Source organism: Penicillium cosmopolitanum, assembly GCF_028827165.1.
Source record: "Penicillium cosmopolitanum strain IBT 29677 chromosome Unknown utg000001l:1.0-706529.0:1.0-706990.0, whole genome shotgun sequence".
Lineage (NCBI taxonomy): Eukaryota > Fungi > Ascomycota > Eurotiomycetes > Eurotiales > Aspergillaceae > Penicillium > Penicillium cosmopolitanum.
The window spans coordinates 429,241-443,853 of record NW_026622671.1 but is presented as its reverse complement, the minus strand read 5'-3'; the positions used below and the strand labels follow the sequence as shown (position 1 = coordinate 443,853).

Genomic DNA, 14,613 nt, shown 5'->3' with positions numbered 1-14,613 from the left:
CTTCTGCGCCTGGGGACCGTATTTATCGCTAGCAATGTTACAATCTCTTCCCCTCCGGATAATTGGCACCCCCCCTTCCGCCGAAATAGTTTGGCGCCCTTGCATTTTTTAGTACAGTTCTTCTGTGTTACATTGTATGCGCGAAAAGAGCTGCCTGCGTTAAAGGCAGTGGTAATCACATTACACGGATTAACCAGGTAATTCTTTATCAATGACGGCTGGCTCTTCTGAAAGTTCACTGTACTCCTTGAGTGCATTGGAAGACACTTTTTACGGTTTATGGCAACCTCTAAGAACTCTAAGCAAAAGAAAGTGATGGATGCAAAGAGTGATGACTGTAGCAGATCATTTAAAACCATTTAAAACCCCATTTCTAGAAAACGATAAAAAATTTGTGTTTCAGTACTTGTTGTGGTTTTATTTTCTGCCATTATTGCAAGCATTATGAGCTTCTTTTATTCCAGGAGCTTTGGACGATAAGTCATAGCTAGTTGGTTGGTAAATGGTTACCAACCAGGAATCTATTCGCCTTGTGCCTACACAGTGCTCCCAGTGCGACGACCTTGGCATATAACATCATCTTCCTCCAAGGCCATATTCATTTTTCAACCCAATCTCTCGTTCTAGGTGGTACATTCGGATGGACATCAATCCTGGTGATAATGATGAGGATACGCATCGACCAGTCAACCATTATCTGAGCCACAGAGGTCATATTCTCAACAATCGGACGTGGGATCGTCTAATCCTCTGATTTCTCTTCCCCTTAGAGAAGTTGATCAAGGAGATGTGCCACACTCACTGGGTACTCAAATGTACTCCTGCCCAATTTAAATTTTCTTTTTCTGTACTATGACGTGGCATGTCGGCGAACACTGCAATATCAGTTTCAATGAAAACAATACCTGGCTGCATACAGTGCATTAGCACAAGAATGTTAGGATTGAGGTGGAACCAAGTTACACTTCAAATATGGCGAGTCACACGGCGACCTTCACCGCTGATGGCACTATTCCATGCAGTTCGTGTCCGAGGACCTCAGGTATGTTGTTTTGGAGCAATCGCTTTCTGAAATGTGACTCATTTCTTCTACCTGGCGTCTATGGCTTTGAAGAGCTTCCTCTTATCAATTCTTGATTCTCAGAAGACTCTACGATAGTTTCCGCCCCCCCCCCCCCAAGCTGATCAAGTGCAGTTCATGTTGCGTTACATCTACCCATGCCAGGCATCGGCCACGCAACTATTATGAAGATCCTGCATACTTCGCACATACCTCCAGATTCATCCAAATTAAGATAAGAAGGCCCACTCTGTTGCACTCTTCCAAATGTGCCGCGGCGGTCAAGAGATCTGGCCAGTTCTACAATGTAAGGAACCACTGCCCACTGGGCTCTCCCATCATCGAATCGACAAACTGATGGTGATCGGCGATGCTGCCCGTGTTGTCCTTCCACTAGGTGGTTATGGAGGCAGGCAGGCTATGGAGGATGCAACCGTGGTTGAATCGGCTGGGAAGGAAACTGTACCACAGGCCCTTACTTTCGCGTATATTCCACGGTGTGAAGAAGGCTCAGACCTGATGCCCTGATGCCCACGCAAAACGTTCGACATGTTCGCGGTGATTACCAGCTCTACGTCTAAAACATTGTCAGCGACTTTACTGTGCACCAATGTGCTTGTAATATTACGTAGGTACAGTAGGTACGGTTGTGCAAACTTGTTTCACTACACCATCAAGGGTGTCTAGAGGTGTCGCTATCCAGCTATTGTAGTTGTACGATATTTACAGCTTTCAGTTAGTTTTCGACGACAATCTCTTTCCTTGATTTATCTAAACTCACCCACATCATGTTGTCTGAGCTGAACAGATTGAACGCATCAGTCCGTATCAATGTCCGAACCTGACTCTTCTTTTGCGTAGTAATTGCGTTCGGTAGCAAGACGATGAACATCTTCTGCATGCCTGCGAAGATGCATTTCGTGTAGGAGATCCTCGCTACACATATGACATCTCCGATCCTCCAAGTGCTTTCCTCGAAAGTGTCGCAAAGTTGATTTGTATTCGCTATACTTTTGTGTTCGACGATGAACAGACAACCGGGTATCGCCATAACACTGGAAACATCGTCGAGGTCTTTAGCCTTCCGGATATGGTTTCCAGCCCTCTCCAGAAGCAACTCTTCCTTCGAAATTTCAGGAGGAATGACGAGTGTCTTTGTTGTTTGCTCTGCCATCGCTTGGAGCCGGCCGTTTACGTCGTCCACGCAGTGGCCCGCCTTCAAGGTGACAACAATATTGCGAGATAACAGCGACAGCAGCATTTCGTCTCTGCCATTCTGCCTCCAGTGAATGGGAAGTCGGCCAGGTCAACAATTTTTCGAGAAGATCAATCTGCTCTGGCAGCATACTGTCTGTTCGCAACACGTTTCTCGCTTCCTCGTTGTCGATAGCCGCTCCGGAGAGCTGTCGCTCAATGTCTATATTCGCCTGTTTCCGATCAAACTCCATTCGAACTTTCTTTCTCAATGCCCTCTCTAGCCGACCAAAAGTGTTGAGCTTTTCGCGTGTTAGTTTGTCACGTCGCAATTGCATCTGTTCACTCGGATCATAGATGCAGATTTCAGCTTGCTCATCCAATCGCCGGACCACTTCGACATACTCTGGATGTTCACGGATCGACGCTCGTTGCTCAGGAGTCAGGCGTCGAGGCCGTCTGGTATCAATCCACCTGCTCATGCGGGTGATTGCACGCATGAGTGGTTTGTTGGATTGCCGGCCGTTCATCACATTTTGCATGTCCGTGTCAACATGTCGCGGAAGGTAATGGTTGAGGAATGTGCGAGAATCTGCGTGTTTCATGATCAAATTTTGCTGAGCTTCGCTGACCGCATCACTATTGTTCAACATTTTTCCACCTCCATAGCGCATGCGGTGCGCAAACATCGACTGAAGCCAACCATGAATCTCCCCGAGATTCTTCAGTCGAACAGACATTGTGCCACCGAGCATAGGTTGATCCCACAGAAGAACCGGGTGCCCGTTGACCACTTCAGTTTTGCAAAATACATAATATTCCTCTACCTCAGGTTTCAAGGGGAGTGGCATCTGCTGGCGACCACCTTCAACAAATAGACTTCGGAGTTTTTCCATAGAGGAAAGGGCCGGGGATTCAAAAGCCTGCAGCCAGAAAAGTATACCAAAGAGGAAAACGTGGGGGCTGAAGATAAGCGACGGATCGTCAATAATTTCGGGGAACGGAAAGGTGTTACTTAGAAAAATCAATCATCAGGCCCTTTAGCATCAAGGAATAGTAGTTACTCACATAGCTTCAGACCCGAAGAATTGCTTCGTATGCTCTGACCTGACCTCCGCCAGAAGCACGGGAGGGCCACCCTGAGGATCCTTTTGTATAGAGAACTGGAGATGCTTGAATTGTAAGGACAGCAGAGCACTCAGTCGATTCACCGTGAATATGCCAATCATGCTGAAAAGACACATCTGGATACGCTCATATCCGAAGTTGAATCGCCTTTCCTGTGTTCGGAGAATGGTCTCATTCAATTCGGTCAAGTCTTGGACATAGACTGGCTCCTTGCCTCGCTCTTGGTCATCTAGCTCGAACTTGTCGATCAGTTTGCGAATCCCCTGGAATCCTTATTAGCGCTCCCTGCGTTTGGTGGGTATGGATAACTGACGGCATTGATCTCTTCTCTATCCTCAGGGCTGAGCTTGGCGCGGGTGATTCTCCAATAGTAACCTTGAAACCCCTTCCAGTCTGCTTTAAGGGCGCTCGCTTTATTTGTGCCTTTTAGGTGTCTGCCACCTACACCGTACTTGAGCTTCATGCAGTAGTTGAGGAATCGATGGACATCGTTGGAGGTGACTTGACGAAGAGCCTCCTCCGCATCGCTCCATTTTGGAAGTGCATCAGAGCCTCCAGCCTTTACTCCACAGTACCTGGTCATGTTAGCAGGTTGCAAAATGCAAGTCTGAGAGCGTCCGCTTACTTGTGCCAGCGTTGCTCGATCCGGGCCCGACGGACCAAGGTTTGATCGGAACGCCCGTAGTCCAGAGGAACATTTGCGATATCCTCATCTGTGTCATCGTCGGGGTCGTCGCTGAAATCAAGGGGCAGACACGGTCCCTTACCGAGGCTTTGGGGATGCGTGAAGACTTCTCGCGGCGATCGGGAAGCGGAGGAATTTCTGGCGAAGTCTGGGCTGTCGAGCCGCGAAGTTGGCCGTCATCTGATTCTTCGCCGTCGCAATCTGGCCGGAAAGACCCTCCGGAGGTATCGCTTTCATTGCCTATCGACTGGTCAGACATCTCAAGGTCAGCGCCAGTCGAAGACATGATCGGATCGGTGAGTTGGTAGGCAGAGACAGGTAGGTGGTTTACGCCGAACGAAGACGATTAGTTATAATCGCGAGGGCGGGTCGTTGGATGGGCGGACCAAGGTCGTAAAAGAGAAACGTAAGGTTGACCGACCTGGTCACCTGGATAGCAAAAGAAGACAGTGTCCTACAGCGACCAGGGCGAGAGTAGTTGGCGCTTTTAAATGCCAGCGAAAGCTGAAATCAATTGTCGCCATTCTTGGCGCCGCCGAGGACAGGGGAGCGCCGCAGCGCGTTGAGGCGGGGAAAGATTGCTCAGTCCGAAAGTGAGCGGAAGCGCATGGAATCTAGAAGGTCTTTTGCTGCCCAGGCACCAGGGGGCACAATCAGACGGTACGCCAAAGGGGCCAACGCGTGACGCCGCCCGTTACAGGGGAACTGGGGGAAAGTGCGTGGCCATGGCGAGACGGGTGCGTGTTTGGAGGGAGTGGTGCCGAGACCGCCATTTTCGGCGACAAAGGTGGCCAGATTCGGCTGCCACAGCACAAATGGTTTTTGTTTAGGAGTAGAATAAAATTCGCCGCCTCTTCCTAATTTGCACATCGTCTCTGTCACACTCGATAACAATTGGATGAGGGGTTGGGAATGCAGGTGCAAAAACACGAATTCTCAAGATTTGATGGGGATAAGGTGTTCCCTAGACACAATAGCCAGGCCGGGAGCACGCACGGGCGACCAATCAGATCCCACATAACTCTATTCTGGTTGCCGGAAAGTTTTGCCGGGATTTATGTGCATACCATAAACCCTGGACATCTAAAAGAATTAAGTTATTCACATTCCAGGGAACATATCTAACAATTTTAATGATAATAACAAAAGTTAGACAGTAAATGAATGACTATGAGCACACTACTTAAACCCCTTCCGCTGAAAGGGTTGGACACCTTGTTCTTCTTTACCACGAGCAATACGACGGGTTCAAACCGAATTATTTTCCTAGTAAATATTGATCGTTTGGAGAAAACGCCTTTGCAAAAATGCGTTTCGCTCTTCTTACCCTGTCGTGCTGTGCTTTTGTCACTGCCCTCACTGGAGAAGATGCTCTAGAAAAGTGGGGTGGGCCTAGGGTTGGAGGTAAGGTTTCCCACGGGGGTAATAATATTGGCAATGGAGATGGTGGTGGGATTGCCATTGACACTGGGGGTGGTGACATTGGGGATATTGGGGTTGGGGTTGGGGGTGGAGCGGGTGGGGGTGGTTGCGACCCGGCCGCCTGTGACGCCGAGGTACGATTCGTGGATATGCAAATGAGGCCGCTAATACTAATATAATGGTTTATTTTAGTGTCGGAAATTGGGCGACCAGTCCGGCTACTGCGATAACGGGAGTGGGTCTCCCAGTTTACTCGGCCTTATCCTTGGACAAACTACACCGTTAGTCTCCTTCTCGACCGTCTAGTGATTGCAGAGCTATCTGAAAGCTGATGTGAAATAGAAGCTGCGTCTGTGTCCCAAACCCGCCAGATTGTGATCCTCCGTCTTCTTCTTGTAACGGGCAATGTGTAAGACAGCCGAGACTACATTTTATGACGACGACTAACCGGTGCTCGATAGTGCGCGTCTGGCCTGACCTGTTGCAATGGGGCCTGCACCAACCTCCAGAACACTCCCAGCAACTGTGGCACTTGTGGGAACACTGTGAGTTCGGCCTAATCTTGATATTTCCAGAAGTATTGCTACTGTTTCAATGTTAGCGCTAACAAATGATTCTCACGCTGCTATAGTGCCCTGCTGGATCAGTTTGTTCATCAGGCGCCTGCATATGCACAAGTTTCCAAGGTTTCCAGCCGCAGGCCACATTCCCTGTGGGACCTAGGCCGGTTGGTGTTGCAGTGGGCGACTTCAACGGAGATGGCCACCTCGATATTGTGACGGTGAATGGGAACGACAATACAGTGAGCGTCTTGCTCGGCACTGGATCGGGAACCTTCCAGCCGCAGGCTACATTTCCTGTGGCGTCCGCTTTCGCCGGGCCCGCTGATGTTGCAGTGGGCGACTTCAATGGAGATGGCTATCTCGATATTGTGACTGCGAATGGGAATGACTATACAGTGAGCGTCTTGCTCGGGAATGGATCGGGGGACTTCCAGCCGCAGGCAAAATTCCCCGTGGGCCCCGGGCCGTTCGCAGTTGCAGTGGCCGACCTCAACGGAGATGGCCACCTCGATATTGTGACTGCGAATCTATACGACAATACAGTGAGCGTCTTGCTCGGAGATGGATCGGGAAGCTTCCAGCTGCAGGTCACATTCCCCGTGGGGGCCGCGCCGATCGCCGTTGCGGTGGGCGACTTCAATGGAGATGGCTATCTCGATATTGTAACTTCGAATGAGTCCGACAATACAGTGAGCGTCTTGCTCGGAGATGGATCGGGAACCTTCCAGCTGCAGGTCACGTTCCCCGTGGGTTCCCAGCCCGTTGATGTCGCAGTTGGTGATTTCAACGGTGATAGTCACCTTGATATCATGGCTACCAATAATCGCGATAATTCAGTGAGTGTCTTGCTCGGAACTGGATCGGGGAGCTTCCAGGCGCAGGCCACATTCCCCGTAGGGCCAGCTCCGTACGGCGTTGCAGTGGGCGACTTCAACAGAGATGGTCATCTCGATATCGTGGCTACGGATAATGGCGACAATTCAGTGAGTGTCTTGCTGGGGACTGGATCCGGGAGCTTCCAGCCGTACGCCATTTTCGCAGTCGGGTCCGCGCCGCGTAGCGTTGCTGTGGGCGACCTCAATGGAGACGGCTATCTTGATATTGTGGCTGTAAATAACAAAGACAATACAGTGAGCGTCTTGCTCGGGAAGGCTTGCGGCGCTTAGCATCGCCCTGGGTATCGTGGACGGGGGTGAAAGGTAATACTGCTAGAAAGAGGCAACTTTTATTTGAATACTGTTGCAGTGTTTGAGGTCAAGCTACAGCGAACCAGAATCCGAATATTCAATAAATGTCTTGACGTAGTACCTTCTTTCATGACGTCAATAATGCGACACAACTGTTCGTTAGCTATGTTCTTGATGTATTTATTGCAAGGGCTTATCTTAGTAAGCCATTGCGTAAATCAGAGGAAAGAGCCGACTCGACCCTCTCTTACAACGCGGTGGCAAATGCCAACATTGAAGCTTAGTAGCTCTTTGCGCCTACGCCACTTACTTATAAAAGTCATGTTGTTCGCCGCTCCCAAGTTTTAGCATCGAAATGATTAACTTAAGGCTGAATGTCAAAAAAGATATTCCTCTAACCAGTGAACGAATCGAACATTTTCAAAAGCTGATGGAAACTGAAGGAGATCTTACTAAGTGGCTCTCCGATGAGAGTTCAGCGCAAGCATCAGTGGTGAAGGTTTTTCGATACTACTTGACCATCGAGGAAGCAACCCAGATTATTCAACAATTTGGATCTGAAAATTGGCGTGATAATCGTCAGGTACTGTGGAGTGGTATGCTGCGTGAAGATGCTCAAAAATGGGCCGATGAGCATAAAATGCAGACTTTGACCACGGCCATGGGTCCATTGATGATGCCCGAGCATCCGCTCTGTCTCAAACTCAAAAAACATGCGCATGCGTGGAGTCAATACGTACATGGTGCCTCCGCTATTTTTGCTTGGCATATTGCTAGAGGCGAAAGTGTTACACTCTTAACGCCTCCTCCCCCATCCCGATTCCATCCATCGGGATTTACTTATTACCAAGTAATAGAGGAACCTATCGTTACGGGGGCTTTCGGGCAAGACTCAGTGTGCCATATTGATGTGGTACATCCGATGATCAAAAAGGCGGAGGACTTCTCTTACCAGCTATGGCCAGAAGATAACGAGTCGACCTGGGTCCAACAATTTGGGTTGCAGCTCAGATCTAGAAATTGGAGGGTCACGGGCCAACGTGAAGAGAAGCTTCGACTCAAGAACATGATGGGCTTGCAAGATGGCCCGTCAAATTGTCCCATTATATCAAAACTGTCGCACATCAGAAAGGTAAGCAATAATGGGTTTACTGACGCCTCATTCGCTATCCTTGAAACCAGACATCCCTCTTGCAGTAGAATCTCTCTATTAATTGGGGACGGTATGTACCCTTTAACCCTCTTTCGAAAGTAACCACCTGGCTTTCCATTAAAGCTTCTTTTATTTTGTTCTGGCTTGCGAATTGTATGCGAAAATGGGGGTGGGGCGTTTTATCTAAATGCCTCTCTAGTTTATCTACAAAGGAAAGACCACTAGGAACTTCATGGAATAAACAAAGCTAAAAGACCCAGGAGAATCCAAAGACAAAACCGGTCAAAAAGAAAGCTAAAGTCGAGAAGAAAGCCAAGGCCAAAAAGAAAGTCAAGGTCAAGGACAATGTCAAAGCCAAAGAGAATGTCAAAACCGAGAAGGAAGTCAAAGTCAAGAACAATGTCAAAGCAAAGGAGAAAGTCAAAGTCAAGCAGAATGTCAAAGTCAAGGTGAAAGTCAAAGCCGAGAAGAAAGTCAAAGTCAAGGAAGCTAAAGGAAAGAAACCAGCCAAAGTTGATAAGAAATGAAGCAATCAAACCAAGTATCAATGACGTATCTTCAAATCACAGCATATCTATCCCTTTTCTGATAATGTAGCTCTAGAAAGCACCTAGCTGTATGAATTGGTCCTTGAGCTATGGCTCACCTTGATTATGAACAGGCCTTAATGTCCAAGAATTGAGAATGCCAACGAAATGGATCTGGCCCAGTAGCCGCTCATTCTGATTTCTCGGCGGGTACTCTATATTTTGCTTGTATATTTAGAGTCAAACAGAAGGGCTTGAGCCCAACGTATCGTTACCTTTGTACGAATGTGCTCTCCACTCTAGTGAATTTCCGAGCACCCTTTGCTAAAGCATGGACGTCAGCATCATTGGTGGTATAGATGAGGATGATCGTACTAACAGGGGCACACTTGGATATCGACCAAAGTAAACCAGTAATAAAAATGGATAGAAGACCAAATAAAAGATACCACCTCCAGTCAGGATTGTCTTGAAGCAGGTCAATGTTCATACCAAAGAGACTCTAACTTTTAATCAGTCATGGTCTTAAGAGAGATACCTCCTGTGACTTACTGAAACGAACATTAAGGGCAAAAAAATAAACTTTCGATTAAAATTTTCAATGAATTATATAGATAATTTGAAGGTTTGACTCACGGTGATCCAGCTTAGACGCTTAAAGCTTGCCGCCTCGTTTGTGGAAACCCATACCAGCTCCTGTAAAGTTAACGCAAAGCTTAAAAAGGGTTATTTTAGCCAACATACGATCTGGAGGAGCTCCCGCACGGCCCGCTCCATGTGGTCAAGCTTCGCAGTCATGGCTTGATCGAGATCGTCAATGGTTGCCCTAAGCTCAGGCTTGTGTCCTCTTTCAAGCGTTGAATTGTTTTTGACTACTTTATAAAGCCCTTCAACGTAAGATTGTAAGCATTACCGGAAAGCTGTACGCTGTATCATTGGTAAGTTAGTTGACTAAGGGTTTACTTTTGCTATGTTTTCTGACCTTATGTCGCTGGACACTCAAGTCTCTTGTATCAGCTCTCGGTTTTATCTTTTATAGATAAACAATTTACTAAGAAGCCCACCAGCTCTTCTACCCTCTCGTTTGCATAAGAGCATTTCTTTTTCCATCGTTGGTGGAGATGGTCCAGAAACAATCTATTCATACCTTCTTGAGGTGTCCGGCGTTATCCGTTGGGAGACCAATTGAATGCGTTGTGGTGCGTCGCAACCCCGGACTGGCCGCACCCAAAGAACTTCATCAAAATTAGCGAACGACAGGGTACGAAACCATCTGAATTTGCATATTCAGATAGACGTGAATTCTACACGTGTCGAAAGAGCCCGAATAGAGACGCGGCGTGGAATCAAACTCGGGGTCTCTGGTTCCAGATGCTGGGGGCCGTGCGCAGCGTCACCCTCGGTTGGGGTCAGCTGACAGATCAGAAGCGGGGGCGGTCCTTATCGCATTTATGAAGGCATTTGGCACCCTGTCCTGTTTGCACGGAGACTCAGTCAATGTGAATTGCCCTTCTAGCTGAATCCATCTTGATGATAGCAATGGCGTCTGACCTGGTAAATGATTCAAAGCTACCTGTTCAGTTCTTCGCAGAACGCACACATCATGTCGTTTTCGAATCGGATGCTAGACAGAAGGTTCGGCGACAACGAAAGGAAGAAATTTGGGGAAGAGTGAAACATCTTAGGAAAGGAGGCTTTGGGAGCGTTTGGCTGGAGCAATGTTTGACAACTGACAGTCAACCAAAGTCTCACGCTGTGAAGGAGATACCAAAAGTGACACCTTTCTCCCAAACTATTGATTACAAACGAGAGTTGGAAACAATTACAAAGTTTTCTCAGAGGAAGGTACGGTCAATTCTCCTTTTAAGTTGACTTTAAGACATTCTGCTGACTTCTTCAGTACAATGGGCTCTTTGTGAGATCTTTTGGGTGGTACGAGGACGCAAAGCATGTGTACATCGCAATGGAATACTTCCAACTAGGCGATCTTCAAACATATCTTGGGCGACCATTACCAGAATGGGAGACCCAGCAAATTACTCATCAACTCTTGGAGGGCCTAAAAGAGTTGCATGCGAATGGGTATGCCCATCGGGATCTAAAGCCCGCGGTGAGTGCTTGGCGATGCTATACGCTATTCGCATAGAGAGATGCTTATCAGATATTTGTAGTTCAGAAATTCCCGAGCTGGTGGGTCAAGATTGGTGACTTTGGGATCAGCAAACATGTCAATGATGGACAGACATCTCTTCGAACGGATATACGCCTGGCTTCATCGCACCTGAGGTCCGTGAGAATGACGAGTCGGACTTCATTTACACCAACAAGGTGGATATGTGGTCCCTTGGCGTTTTGATACACTACATGATTACTACCATACTCCCCTTCGATGATAAGCGAAAATTACGGGGATACATACGAAGCTGCTGTTTCCCCTCATTGGCCTTAGTCTCTTGCGACGTCAGCAAATGGTGCCAAGACTTTCTTGCAAAGGGGTTGATGACCACGATAGCTGCCGGTAGATTGTCCGCAAGTGAGGCCTTACAACATCAATGGCTGAAAGGCTTCGATTCGTCAGGCCCAAACAGGGAAACAAACGAGGCCAATGGAACGATTTGGACTGGCCATAGATCATATAAATGGTCAACATACAGAGAGGACTTACAGGGAAGCGTCTGCATCACTGGAGTCTACTGAGGCCTCCGCAAGATGGAGTGCTTCAAATGGAACAGAGCGTGAGCTTTCAGTACACGTGGCACATCAGGTCTACATGGCGCAAAAAAAGGAGACAGATTATTTGCCGAGGTCTACATTGCCGCACGTTATGCACAACCTAGGAAAGCTTGGAGAGCAGAATAGTATGGAACTGGTCTCCATATACGAGACTGGTACTTCCCTCTATCGACAGCAGCAGTACAAAGAGGCGGAGACTGTGCTCCGACAAGCTCTACAGACGTTCTCGAAATCGGCTTGACCAGCACACACTCAAGCACTCTTTCCTAGCCCCACCGCCAAGACCTTAGCGCAGAGCTATCATTGAGCGGTCCTCGTTAAATTGAGGGCGCCGTAAAATGGGCAGCGTACGGTACCGTATGTTGCTCCATTACCTTACACAATCGTACGAGGCTACTGTACAATAGAATGTCATGGAAACTGTAAGTTACTCTTCGAACAATTTTCCTTGCCCCTTTCGCCAAGATACTAGTCTATATTTGGGGGTCTGCTGACGTTAGATCCGTGAAACGAAGTTGCAGCATTAATGCGTCTTGAATGGCGCCCGCCCTCGTTGCATTCCACTACCCATCGTATAGTATCCGTTCCCATCCCTTTGATATTTCTATCGCCATGGCCTCGGAGGCCTTCACTAGCTACCAATACCAATCCCTCCCCAGCTCAAAGGCTATTCGTGTGTTAAAGATACTTGACCAAGAGCTCAGTGATGTGCCTTGCTGCACCCTGACAGTAGTCGAGCTGGATCCTAAGGCAAGTTACATGGCACTGTCCTATACCTGGGGAAGTCCAGGGAAGGAGGCGACAGATCGGGGCGTCACATCAGAACGATGTATGCAGATATTCTGCGAAAGTGGCACTATCCCTGTCACCCAAAACCTCTTTGATTTTCTCAGAGACGTACGACGATTTCATCGCCACCTCCTCGAAGAATACATCTGGATAGACGCCCTCTCTATCGATCAAGACAATCTCGATGAGCGTGCAGTACAAGTTGAAATGATGGGAGATGTATACGCCCAGGCAAAGTCTGTGGTTATATGGCTTGGCAGGGCTGAAGAAACCACTCGTCTGGCATTGGATTTTATGGCCATTATCGAGAACGCCAAAATTCCCTCAATTGACGCCCGAGTGGAGAATCCTCGATCTTTGAAAACGTTTCTGGGACCACTCGCGGATTCAGATGATCACTGGAATGCATTGAAGCTGATTTTGGACCGCTCATGGTTCTCGAGAACGTGGATTTTGCAAGAATTTTGTCTTGCTACCCACTTTTCCCTACTTTGTGGTCAGTTTAAAGTAAGCATCGACAGAATTATCAAAACTGCATCTCTCGCCCTTAGCTTCCCAACATCCCGAGCAGGCAAAATGGATTCTCCTGGCGTCAAAATGGTGGATATACTTGCACTGAGAAAAGGAGTGAAGGAAAGGTCACCTGGAAGTCTCTTCAGTATATTACTATATTCATCCAACTCCACTGCGACGGACCCAAAGGACTTGGTTTATGGGGTTCTCGGAATGATAAAGAGAGGCGTCTCGGATGCAAGTCCTCTTCGGAATTTAGAAGTGAGCTATCGAGTTTCCACCACCGAAACATATACCAGATTCACAAGACTCCTCGTCTCAGAAGATCCACGATTATTATGTTTCCAGAATCATGATCCTCGCTTCCAAGGATATGCAAATATTCGACTAGAGCTCCCATCCTGGGTTCCGAACTATTCCAATGGGCTGAACCTTAGTCATGGAGACTTCGCATTCAAACCTTCAAATGATGCAGCGAAATCGCTACCTTCCTCGCCCTGGATAGTGCGACGACCCGATGGGTTAGTACTCAATGCACAGAAAGTTGACGTTATTGAAGATAGGGTTGTTATCTACAAAGGCATGTGCGAGGGCTCGTGGATCGCCAGGGCACTACCAGATATACTTGAGTTTCTTTGCGCTTTTAAACCAACGTATTTTGATGGCCAACCACGAAGCCAGGCATTATGGCTTACTCTCGCGTCGGGAGTAATCAAGGCGGACTTGTCAACAATATCGGCTCTGGAAATATACCACCCCATATTCGCACTTTGGGTGGGCGAGTGTCTTCTGATTCTTGCAGCAATGGACCTAAACACGTACTTCCGTATCCTAACGGACCTTCAGGGGACGATCGGTACACTAGCTGAGAGCGACATGGACTTCTTTCCTAACCTCACTATGCTTATGGAATTCCCGAAAATGCGTACGCCACAGAAGGATGTACTCCTTACCCGTGAGAAATTCCGTAATATGATGGAAGAACGGTCGAGTATAATGCGCCCAGTACTTTTCCGTACACGAGAAGGCCTTCTAGGCAAGGGAACCGAAAATGTGCGAAAGGGTGATGAGGTGTGGCTCATTGCTGGAATGCCAACACCAGCTGTGTTGCGAAAGACAGGAAGTGAGAATCATTTAAAGAAAATCGACATTGCTTATGTGCACGGAATCATGCGAGGAGAGTTTGTTGACCTTAAAGGATTGTGTGCAGAAGAAATTGAACTCATATAAATGAAGGTTCAAGTAAATTTCTCTGGCAGACTAGAACAGGGGGTTATGGCCATCAATAATCATTACAAGAATATTCATATTCCAGGGTTACTCGTGGGGCTAGATGATCATTCGAAGAGTGTAGGCGGTTGCAACAGTTTCAGAGTTACTTAGCGCGAAGGGCCTTCCCCACATGATTTACTGAGATCCACCATAGAATTTCGTGATGTGTCTTTTCGTACGCGTAATGTCATCTTATGTCACATATTACGGTAACATACACGGCGCATTTTACTGAGCCCCTCAGCTTCATGCTGCCCGCTCAATAAATGATCTGCGCTGACGTCTTGAGGGTGGGGCTGGGAAAGAGTTTCTCAGTGCACATTGGTCAAGGCGATTTCGAGAATAACTGTACAAGGGCGAGAGAAAGTACTAGGCCACGAGCATAAA

The 14,613-nt window shown here is 47.8% G+C and overlaps 6 protein-coding genes across 6 annotated transcripts; 5 read left to right on the top strand and 1 right to left on the bottom strand.

Moving 5' to 3' along the window:
* Positions 1–1,327: 1,327 nt before the first annotated feature.
* On the top strand, positions 1,328–1,588 carry N7509_000102 (FAD dependent oxidoreductase; the record flags this gene model as incomplete). The annotated part of the gene is made up of 1 exon (XM_056624749.1): positions 1,328–1,588. One exon carries the CDS (start codon positions 1,328–1,330, stop codon positions 1,586–1,588), a length of 261 nt encoding a protein of 86 aa, XP_056494850.1.
* A 208-nt stretch (positions 1,589–1,796) lies between these two features.
* On the bottom strand, positions 1,797–4,353 carry N7509_000101 (DUF3435 domain-containing protein; the record flags this gene model as incomplete). Its single annotated transcript, XM_056624748.1, has 6 exons — positions 1,797–2,328; positions 2,372–3,268; positions 3,323–3,645; positions 3,696–3,957; positions 4,008–4,118; positions 4,175–4,353. 6 exons carry the CDS (start codon positions 4,351–4,353, stop codon positions 1,797–1,799), a joined length of 2,304 nt encoding a protein of 767 aa, XP_056494849.1.
* A 321-nt stretch (positions 4,354–4,674) lies between these two features.
* N7509_000100 (FG-GAP repeat domain-containing protein) lies at positions 4,675–7,218 on the top strand (the record flags this gene model as incomplete). Its single annotated transcript, XM_056624747.1, has 3 exons — positions 4,675–4,688; positions 4,739–4,782; positions 6,230–7,218. 3 exons carry the CDS (start codon positions 4,675–4,677, stop codon positions 7,216–7,218), a joined length of 1,047 nt encoding a protein of 348 aa, XP_056494848.1.
* Positions 7,219–7,594: 376 nt separating this feature from the next.
* N7509_000099 (uncharacterized protein) lies at positions 7,595–8,919 on the top strand (the record flags this gene model as incomplete). The annotated part of the gene is made up of 2 exons (XM_056624746.1): positions 7,595–8,371; positions 8,653–8,919. 2 exons carry the CDS (start codon positions 7,595–7,597, stop codon positions 8,917–8,919), a joined length of 1,044 nt encoding a protein of 347 aa, XP_056494847.1.
* A 1,539-nt stretch (positions 8,920–10,458) lies between these two features.
* On the top strand, positions 10,459–11,090 carry N7509_000098 (uncharacterized protein; the record flags this gene model as incomplete). Its single annotated transcript, XM_056624745.1, has 3 exons — positions 10,459–10,764; positions 10,820–11,001; positions 11,066–11,090. 3 exons carry the CDS (start codon positions 10,459–10,461, stop codon positions 11,088–11,090), a joined length of 513 nt encoding a protein of 170 aa, XP_056494846.1.
* Positions 11,091–12,264: 1,174 nt separating this feature from the next.
* N7509_000097 (HET domain-containing protein) lies at positions 12,265–14,184 on the top strand (the record flags this gene model as incomplete). Its single annotated transcript, XM_056624744.1, has 1 exon — positions 12,265–14,184. One exon carries the CDS (start codon positions 12,265–12,267, stop codon positions 14,182–14,184), a length of 1,920 nt encoding a protein of 639 aa, XP_056494845.1.
* Positions 14,185–14,613: the final 429 nt, after the last annotated feature.